The 10,166-nt window shown below is 40.0% G+C and overlaps 1 protein-coding gene across 6 annotated transcripts in view; it reads left to right on the top strand.

Moving 5' to 3' along the window:
* Positions 1 to 1,257: 1,257 nt before the first annotated feature.
* Positions 1,258 to 10,166, top strand: part of TFCP2 (transcription factor CP2) — a 52,045-nt gene continuing 43,136 nt past the window's right edge. Inside the window, exons 1-2 of one of the 6 annotated variants that reach the window (XM_036866914.1) lie at positions 1,258 to 1,546; positions 1,906 to 2,087. In XM_036866914.1, coding sequence (XP_036722809.1) covers positions 1,966 to 2,087 — 122 coding nt within the window. In that variant the 5' untranslated portion in view covers positions 1,258 to 1,546; positions 1,906 to 1,965. Of the gene's footprint in view, positions 1,547 to 1,820; positions 2,088 to 10,166 lie in introns of those variants that run through there. The other 5 variants (XM_036866911.1, XM_036866910.1, XM_036866909.1 and 2 more) reach the window with 5 other exon arrangements.

The following is a 10,166-nucleotide window of genomic DNA, read 5'->3' as shown; positions in this document are numbered from 1 at the left end:
TAAATGTCTTGGGAATGAATCAAGACTTGGATGCCAGGCTTATTAAGGTTAAGAAGATGGATAAGTCAGAGCCCTCAAAGAGAGGACTCTGGCTGAAACTGGGGGCATGCTGTCAACTTCATGTTAACCTCTTTCCTTTTTTTTTAATTCAATGAGCATTAAAAAAAAAAAAAAAAAGTCCTATTGAATGCAGGAACTATACCAGGAGATATTTAGAACACAAGCCTCAAAAATATGTATTCTCTTTTCTTTAGGAGGTCATAATCTAGTGAAAAAGGCAGCTATCTATTTGTATCTATCTACCTATCTATCTCAAGACATTGTAAAAATTAAATAATGGAATCCAGCAATGAACCAATACTTTCACATATAGGCAATGTCTTGTAGTGAAAATGATCAGGGTTTGTAATCAGCTCTGAGGTTGGCACCCCAATTTAGCTCTGGCCAACTTAAGCCCTTAGCCTCCTCTCCTTATTGGTAAAATGAAGGTCATTAATACTTATCTTTGTAATTGTAAACCTAGTTACGATTGTTTTGAGTATTACTGATAATGTAATAAAGTTCCTTGTATATAGTTGATGATCAATAAACAATGGACATTATTATTTTAACCTCAGAGGAAGAAGATGGGGCACGTGTGGTTATCCCCACTTTTCAAATATGAGAAAGCTAAATCTCGGTGTGATTAAACTATTATTCTGGTCACCAAGCTAGTAAATGACGCCAGCACAAATCCTGATCTTCAGACCACCACCTTTTAAAAACTACGACACTTTCACCTATCTCATCCTTTCCTGTTGAAAAGCATTAAGGGAGAAAGAGGAAGATAAAAAGACTATCCAGGGAAGTGGGACTGAAGCAGTCTTGACCCCGTAAGAGGCTAGTTTAATGAGACAGTATTCCAGGAACAAACAAACGGCGTGTTAGCGTTTAGGTAAGTCAGCCAGGGTGTGGGTGTGGGTTCAATAAGACTAGAGCGAAAGCTCCACCCACGCCTTAGGGTGCTGACTCGCTTACTTAGCGGACGCCAGAACTCAGGTAGCCCCAAGGAGGGACGTTTGAACCGAGCCACCTGACGCACGCCGTTTCCTCTGCCAGATCCCCCAGCCCATCTCCTGCGGGCAGAGAGCCGTGGCGTAGCTAGCCTATCATCACTGCCGAGGCCGGCGAAGTCGCTTCTTCATTGGCTAGCGTCAGGGCGATTCACGTTCTCCGGACCTGCGACGGGAGAGGGCGCCATGATTGGTTGGCGCTGGGGCGGTGGGCGGTGGAAGAGCCTGGCGAGTCTGGGATTCAAGCCGGTGCTGGGCTTTCTCCACCCATGCTAGGAGGCCGTGGGGGGCTGCAGAGGGCGGGGAGTCGACTCAGCGGAAACCTGGATTTGGTTCTAAAAGCCGTGGGATTGAGAAGGGGTGACCGGAAGTGATTTTGGGACTGACCGGAAGCGAGGCCTGGAGGGGAAAGGGAGACTGGTTCCCAGGAGGGAGGGGAGTTTCCCGCAGAAAGGGGCGGGGGAAAAGGTGCGAAAGCGGCGTGGGCGCGCAGGGTAGGTAGCGGGTCGCTGCTTCTGGTTTGTTTGTAAAGCAGCGAGTGACCACCACGAGTTCAAGGGGAGAGCCCAAAGAGTGGGAGTGCGAGGAGTCCAGGGTTGCCTTTCGGCAGTCTGGAAGAGTGAAGCCAAAGGACCCTCACGCGGCTCCAGAGAGCTAGGCGGGGGTGGGGGTGGGGGTGGGGGTGGGGGTAGGGATTTTGGAAGTCAGGGCAGCCAAGAGCGAGGAGACAAGGGTGCGGGAGATCAGTTGTGTGGGCAGTGCGGGGGGGGCTTGGGGGCGGCTGGTGAGTACTGCGGGGGAGATCTTGGTTTGGAGTTTTCTACAGTCTTGCAGTCTTGCCCCCGTTGGGTAGAATCACACTGCTCGCCTTTGTACAAGAAACGGTGTCTCCTGGGGCAAGGAAGGAGCCAGGATGGCCTGGGCTCTGAAGCTGCCTCTGGCCGATGAGGTGATTGAATCCGGGCTGGTGCAGGACTTTGATGCTAGTCTATCCGGGATCGGCCAGGAACTGGGTGCTGGTGCCTATAGCATGAGGTGAGTGAGATTTTCCCAGACCCTGCACCTTCTGAATAACAAAGGCAGGATAGAGAATAAGGGGGGAAAAGAGAGAGAGATGTATAGAGTTAGAGAAGCTCTCGGTGGTTAGAGAAAACGAACTTGTTTCTTTTGTTGGTTTGAGTAGTGAGTATTGCGGTAGAAAGGGAAAAAGAGATTACAGGCAGTGTCAAGAAGAATAGCCCTTGATTAGCAACCAGATGAATGTTGAGAGGCTTTTGTGCCAGTGTGGGTGACTTGGAGACTGTTGGTGTGTGTGCACGTGTGGATAGGTTGCACTGGACTCGTGTGAAGAAGAGGCCACATTGAACATGTGAGAGATGTTTAGGGAGTTGGGGCTTAATGATGAATGTTGGTTGACTGCTTTTTGGGAGGAAATGTGAAACCTTTAATGAGGAAGTCCACACATCTGTATCTTAACCTGCTTTCAGGCTTTACTCAATCAATTCTAGGGTTTCTAACTTTTGAAACATAAGCTGCGAAATGAAAAAGTGTCAAAAAGAACTTTTAGATGCTTCTAGACCTTCATGTATCAAGCCAAATGATAAATAAAAATCTCCTTTGAAAGCAACATAACCTCCCATGTAATATATTTGCATGTGTTAGCTACTTCATTCCCCCAATGTAGTTTGTTTCATTTACAAGATGTGCAAGAGCCATGTCTGGAAATGTTGAAACATCTGCTTCTTAATGTTTGATGGAATATAATTGGGTTTCCAGATGCATTGTAAGGCTTAATCTAAATGAGTCAAAGAGACTTTAGAATTTAGCACTTTAATTAGGTTTATGAGTTTATAGTGGGAGGATGCCTTTTATGGGGAAAAAGGACAAATTTTGCATTCTGTTAGTGAGCTCCTTTGAGAGTTATAAAAGTGAACTTCCTTTCGTTAACTCTGCTAAGCCAAAGTGGAATTTCCTCACTGAAGTAAAATTATGAATTAGAACTTAATACTTCATCTTCAGGAATCTTTGCTTATAGTTAAAATAATAAAGGCTATCCTTGAATGCATATTTTAGTGATTTTCAGGGAAATTTGAGTTCTATCATGCAGTGCTCTTAGCCTTGAGAAATTTAACTCTAATTTTGTCTGTCCTTGTTTACATAAGTCTTACCATAAAAACAGAGATTAACTTGGTCTGAAAGTAAATGTCCTGACCCTGAGCTTGCACGTCAGTATGTGACATAATAGTTGACAATTTATGCTGTTGTTCATGTAAAGATTACTACCGCAAAAAGTTTAGTTTTGTCTAGGTTATCAGAGTTAAGAATGGAGATAATTAAATGTAACAGTACTTGTTAAAAAAATAGTCTGACATCAACAAACACTTGGGTATCAACTATGTGCTCTCTCTACCATGCAACTTTACATTTATGAGTGCTTTCCTATTCATATCCTGAGTGGTCCTCACAAGTATTAGTAGAATGGCTTGCATATTTACACATTTGGAATTTTTTTCCAAGATCAAATCAAAAAGAGTTTTCAAACATCACTTTATGTTTTCTCAACAGCGCAATGTGCAAAAATTTTTTTCTTTTTTTTTTCTTTGCTTTCTTTCACCTTGCTCTTTTTCATGCACTTTACTGCTGTCATGATTCTGTTGTCTCTTACACACATTTAATCATTTGCATTAATTTGTGTTAATTAGATATTAAGTTAGTTCTCAAACTTTAGTGTTTATGAGAGTCATCTGGAAACTTATAAAAAGTAGTTTACAGCGTCCCATCTTTGGTGATTGTCTGGGGCACAGACCAGAAATCTAATTTTTAAAAAAAATAAATTTATTTTATTTTTGGCTGCATTGGGTCTTCGTTGCTGCACGTGGGCTTTCTCTAGTTGTGGCAAGCGGGGGCTACTCTTCGTTGTGGTGTGCAGGCTTCTCATTGAGGTGGCTTCTCTTGTTGTGGAGCATGGGCTCTAGGTGCATGGACTTCAGGAGTTGTGGTTCGCGGGCTCAGTAGTTGTGGCTTGCGGGCTCTAGAGCGCAGGCTCAGTAGTTGTGGCGCACGGGCTTAGTTGTTCCGCGGCATGTAGGATCTTCCTGGACCAGGGCTCAAACCCACGTCCCTTGCATTGGCAGGCGGATTCCCAACCACTGCGCCACAAGGGAAGCCCTGATTTTTTAAAAACAAATTCTTAGATGATTTTGATGCACATAGTCCAGGGACCACATTTTGAGAAACACTGATTGTAGGAGTTTTTATACTCAAAGACAATGATTCTTTGCTCTCCCTGTTTCTTTTTTTTAACTAAACCTGTGATTACTTTTCCTAAACCTTTGTTAGGGAAAATTTTCTCTTTGACAGCAATTTGTTTTGTAAAATATTTTCCCTAACGTATTTGTTTTACCTTGATTTGCTTACTTCTGCTGCATCTTATAATGGTTTTGCTTCACATCTGTTGGTTTATATTTTATAAAAATTCATCTTAGCTGGATTTCTGTTTTTGATTCTTGATCTGCCATTGCATTCAGTGATTGTATTCTTTTCATAAGTGGTCCTTTAATAGTCTCCTTACTTTTTTCCTTACATTTTAATACATGGCACAAACTTTATATTTAAAATAAGGAAATTCCATGAAAACATGCTGAGTGAAAGAAGCCAGTCACAAAAGTCTACATATGATTCTATTTCTTAGAAGTGTACAAAATAGGCAAATCTGTAGAGACAGAAAGTAGATTAGTGGTTGACTGTAGGAGAGGAGGGAATGGGGAGTGACTGCTAATAGGTACTGGGGGGTTTTTTTGGGGGGGCGCTGATGAAAATGTTTTAAAATTGTGATGATGATTGCATAACTCTGTGACTACAGTAAAGACGATTAAATTGTACACTTTAAATGGGTGAATTGTATGGTATATGAATTGTATCTCAATAAAGCTATTATTAAAAGAGTAAACATTAAAATTTTCTTAAAACTTTTTTTTTTTCATTTTTTTAAGGTTGAGGTGGAATTCATATTACGTAAGGTTAACCATTTTACAGTGAACAATTCAGTGGCATTTAGTATGTTCACAATGTTGCACAACCACCACCTCTATCTAGTTCCAAAACATTTTCATCACCCCAAAAGAAAGCCCTATACCCGTTAAGCAATTGCTCCCCATTTCTCCCTCCCTTCTCTCCTTGGTACCCACTAATATGCGTTCTGTCTCTATGCATTTACCTATTCTGGATTTCACATAAATGGAATCATATAATGTGTGCCTTTTTGTGTCTGGCTTCTTTCACTGAGCATAATGTTTCCAGGGTTCATCTGTGTTGTAGCATGTATCAATACTTCAGTAATTTGTTCCTTTTTATGGCTGAATAATATGCCATCGTATGTATATATCACAATTTGTTTAACCATTCATCCACTGATGGACGACTATTACAAATAATGCTAACATAGCACTATGTTTATAAAGAAAATGTTTATAAACATTTGTGTTCAAGTTTCTGTGTAGACATTTTTTAAATGAAGTATAATTGACGCATAGCATTGTAGTAGTTTCAGGTGTACAACATAATGATTCCACGTTTGTATATGAAATGATCACCACAATAAGCCTAGTTAACATTCATTACCATACGTAGTTACAAAATTTTTTTTTCTTACGATGTGAACTTTTAAGGTTTAGTCTCTTAGCAGCTTTAAAATATGCAATACAAGATTGTTAACTATATTCACCATGCTGTACTAGACGTATGTTTTCATTTCTTTTGGGTATATACCTAGGATTGGAATTTTTGAGCCATGTGGTAATGCTACACTTAACTTTTTTTATTTTATGTAACTTAAAGAGTTTTGTTTGTTTGTTTGTTTTTAAAGAGCAGTTTTAGGATCATAGCAATATTGAGAGGAAGGTATAGAAATTTCCCATATACCCCCAGCCTCTACACATGCATAGCCTCCCCTGTTATCAACATCTTCCACCAGAGTGGTACACACTCTGTACCTACATTGTTGAACCTACATTGGCACAGCATAATCACCCAAAGTCCATAGTTTATCTTAGGGTTCACTCTTGGTATTGAATGTTCTGTAGGTTTGGACAAATATATGATGACATGTATCCATCAATGCAGTATCATTCAAAGTATTTTCACTGCTCTAAAAATCCCCTGTGCTCTGCTGATTCATTCACCCACCACTACCCCAACCCCTTGCTACCATTGATCTTTCTATTGTCTCTATAGTTTTGCCTTTCTGGAATGTCATATAACTGAAATCATACAGTATGTAGTCCTTTTCATGTCGGCTTCTTTCACTTAGTAATATGCATTTGACGTTCCTCCATGTCTTTTTCATGGCTTGATAGTTCATTTCTTTTTTTTTTTTTTAGCACTGAATAATATATCATTATATGTATCAGAGTTTATTTATCCATTGACCACTGAAGGACATCTTTTTTTTCTTTTAACAAATTCTTTATTTTATTTATTTTTGGCTGCATCAGGTCTTCGTTGCTGCGCGCGGGCTTCCTCTAGTTGCGGCGAGTGGGGGCTACTCTTCGTTGCAGTGTGTGGGCTTCTCATTGCAGTGGCTTCTCTTGTTGCGGAGCATGGGCTCTAGGCGCATGGGCTTCAGTAGTTGTGGCGTTGCGGGCTCAGTAGTTGCGGCTCACGGGACTAGAGCCCAGGCTCAGTAGTTGTGGCGCACAGGCTTAGTTGCCTCCGTGGCATGTGGGATTCTTCCCGGACCAGGGCTTGAAGCCATGTCCCCTGCATTGGCAGGTGGATTCTTAACCACTGCGCACTAGGGAAACCCTGAAGGACCATCTTGGTGCTTCCAAGTTTTGGCATTATAAATAAAGCTGTTATAAACATCTCTGTGCAGATTTTTGTGTGCAGATAGTTTTCATCTTCTTTGGGTAAATACCAAGAAATGGCATTGCTGGATCATATGGTACGAGTATGTTTAGTTTTGTAAAAAACTGCCAAACTGTCCTCCAAAGTGGCTGTACCATTTTGCATTCCTACCAGCAATGAGTGAGAGTTCCTTTGTTACTCCACATCTTGTCAGGATGTGGTGGTGTCACTGTTCTGGATTTTGGCCTTTGTAAAAGGTGTGTAGTGTATGCTTAACTTTTTCAAGAACTGCCAAGCAGTTTTGCACAGCAGCTAAACCATGTTACATTCTCACCAGCAATGTACAAGGGTTCATACTTCTCTATATCCTTACCAACATTTGTTGTTTTCTGTTTTTTATTAAAGTCATCCTAGTGAGTGTGAAGTAGTATCTGTTATTATTTGTTCTACATTTCCTTGATGACCGTGATGTTGACATCTTTTCACCTGCTGTGGCCATGGTCTATCTTCTTTGGAGAAGTGTCTCTTCAAGTCCTTTGCCCTGGTTTTAAATGGGTGTTGTCCTTTGTTGTTGAGCTGTAAGAGTTTTTATATATTCTGGTTACTAGATCATTATCAGATATATGGTTTGTAGATACTTTACTCCCATTCTGCAGGTTGTCTTTCACATTCTGATAATGTCCTTGTTTGATTCACAAAGGTGTTTAATTTTGATGAAGTTCAATTTATCTATTCTTTTTGTTGCTTGTGCTTTTGATGTCAACTCTAAGAATCTATTGCCAAATTCAAGTCATGGTGATTTACCCTGTGGTTTTCTCCTAAGAGTTTATAGTGTAAGCTCTTATGTTTAGGTCATTGGACCCATTTTGAGTTAATTTTTGTATATAAAGTGAGATAGGGTTCCAGCATCATTGTTTGTATGTGGATATCCAGTTGTCCCAGCCGTATGTTCATTTCCCATTGAATGTTCTTTGTAGCCTCATTGAAAATCAATTGGCCATACATGTAAAGATTTATTTGTGGACTCTGTTCTGTTCCATTGGTTGATATGTCTATTTTGCCAGTACCACACTGTTTTGATTACCATAGCTTTGTAATAAGCTCTGAAATTGGGAAACGTGATTCCTCTTATTTTGTTTTTCTTTTCCAATATTGTTTTTTGCTATTTAGGGCCTCTTGTAGTTCCATACAAATTTGAGGGTAAGCTTTTCTGTTTTCTGCAAAACAGATCATTGGAATTTTGATAGGGATTTCATTGAATCTGTAAATAGCTTTGGAGTATTGCCATCTTAACAATATTGAGTTTATCAGTCCATGAACATGGGATGTGTTTCCATTTATTTAGGTCTTTAATTCTTTAAGAAGTGTTTTGTAGTTTTCAATGCACAAATCTTTCACATCCTTGGTTAAATTTATTCCTACGTATTTTATTCTTTTGGATGTTATTGGGACTGCTTTTTTCACTTAGCATAGTGTCTTCAAGGTTTTGCTCAGTGTTTGTTTCATAAAACGATGTTAAATTTTGTCCAGTGCCTTTTCTATGAGATGATTTGTGGGGTATTGCACTGAGTGATTTCCTTATCTGAACTACCCTTACATTCCTGGGATAAATCCCACTTGGTCATAGTTTAGAATCATTTTAATGTGCTGTTGGATTCAGTTTGCTAATATTTTGTTGAGGATTTTGTTTCTTTATTCATAAGGGATATTGGTCTGTAGTGTTCTTTTCTTGTATCTTTTTCTGGCTTTGGTATTAGGATAATGGTGTTAAGCCTTTATTTACTTATTTATTTTTTTAAAGTTTATTTATTTATTTATTTGGCTGTGTTGGGTCTTTTGTTGCTGTGTGTGGGCTTTCTCTAGTTGTGGTGAGCGGGGGCTACTCTTTGTTGTGCGCAGGCTTCTCATTGCAGTGGCTTCTCTTGTTGTGGAGCACGGTCTCTAGGCACACGGGCCTCAGTAGTCGTGGCACGCAGGCTCAGTAGTTGTGGCTCACGGGGTCTAGAGTGCAGGCTCAGTAGTTGTGGCGCACGAGCTTCATTGCTCCGTAGCATGTGGGATCTCCCGGACCAGGGCTTGAACCCGTGTCCCTTTCAATGGCAGACGGATTCTTAACCACTCTGCCACCAGGGAAGTCTGGTGTTAGTTCTTTAAATGTTTGGTAGAATTTACCAATGAAGTCATCTGGTCCTAGACTTTCTTTGTTGAGAGGTTTTTTTTATTATTGATTCCATTGCTTGTTAATAGGTCTGTTGAGATTTTTAAATTTCTTCTTGAGTCAGTTTTGGTACTTTGTGTGTTCTAGAAATCTGTTTTATCTAGATTATCTAATTGTGTGTATATAATTATTCATAGTGTTCTCTTATAATCCTTTCATTCTACAAGGTTGGTTAGTAATATCCCACTTTCATTTCTGATTTTATTTATGTGTGTCTTCTCTCTTTTTTTCCTTGGACAGTGTAGCTAAAAGTTTCAATTTGTTTATCTTTTTAAAGAACTGACTTTTGGTTTTGATCCTCTGCTAGTTTTTAAAAAATATTTATTTATTTACTTATTTGGCTTGTGTTGGGTCTTAGTTGTGACATGCGGGATCCTCGTTGAGGCATGCGGCATCTTTCGTTGTGGTGTGTGGGTTCCAGAGCGCACAGGCTCAGTAGTTGCAGTGTGTGGGCTCTCTAGTTGTGGTGTGTGGGCTCTAGAGTGTACAGGCTCAGTAGTTGTGGCACATGGGCTTAGTTGCCCCGCAGCATGTGGGATCTTAATTCCCCAACCAGGGATCAAACCCACGTTCCTTGCATTGGAAGGCAGATTCTCAACCACTGGAACACCAGGGAAGTCCCCTCTACTATTTTTTAAATTCTCTATTTTTTCCTGCTCATCTTTGTTACTTCCTTCTTTCTGCTAGTTTTGGATTTAGTTTGCTCTTTTTCTAGTCCCTTAAGATGTAAAGTTAGTTTATTTGATTTGAGGTCTTTCTTCCTTTTTTATGTGGGCATTTACAGCTATAAAATTCCCCTTAAGTACTGCTTTCACTGTGTCCCGTAAGTTTTAGTATGTTGTGATTTCATTTTCATTTGTCTCAAAGTATTTTTAAATTTCCCTAGTGATTTCTTCTTTCATCCATTGGTTGTTGAAGAGCGAGCTTAAAAAAAGAAAAAAAAAAAAAGAGCTAATTTCCATGTATTTGCAAAATTTCCAGCTTTCCTTATTTTACTGATTCTAGCTTTCTTCCGTTTGTGGTCAGAGAAGATAAGTTGTATGATTTTGATC

Source organism: Balaenoptera musculus, chromosome 10, assembly GCF_009873245.2.
Source record: "Balaenoptera musculus isolate JJ_BM4_2016_0621 chromosome 10, mBalMus1.pri.v3, whole genome shotgun sequence".
Taxonomy (NCBI): Eukaryota; Metazoa; Chordata; class Mammalia; order Artiodactyla; family Balaenopteridae; genus Balaenoptera; species Balaenoptera musculus.
Note: the sequence above shows the minus strand (reverse complement) of the source record. Positions and strands in the feature narration are given on the sequence as shown.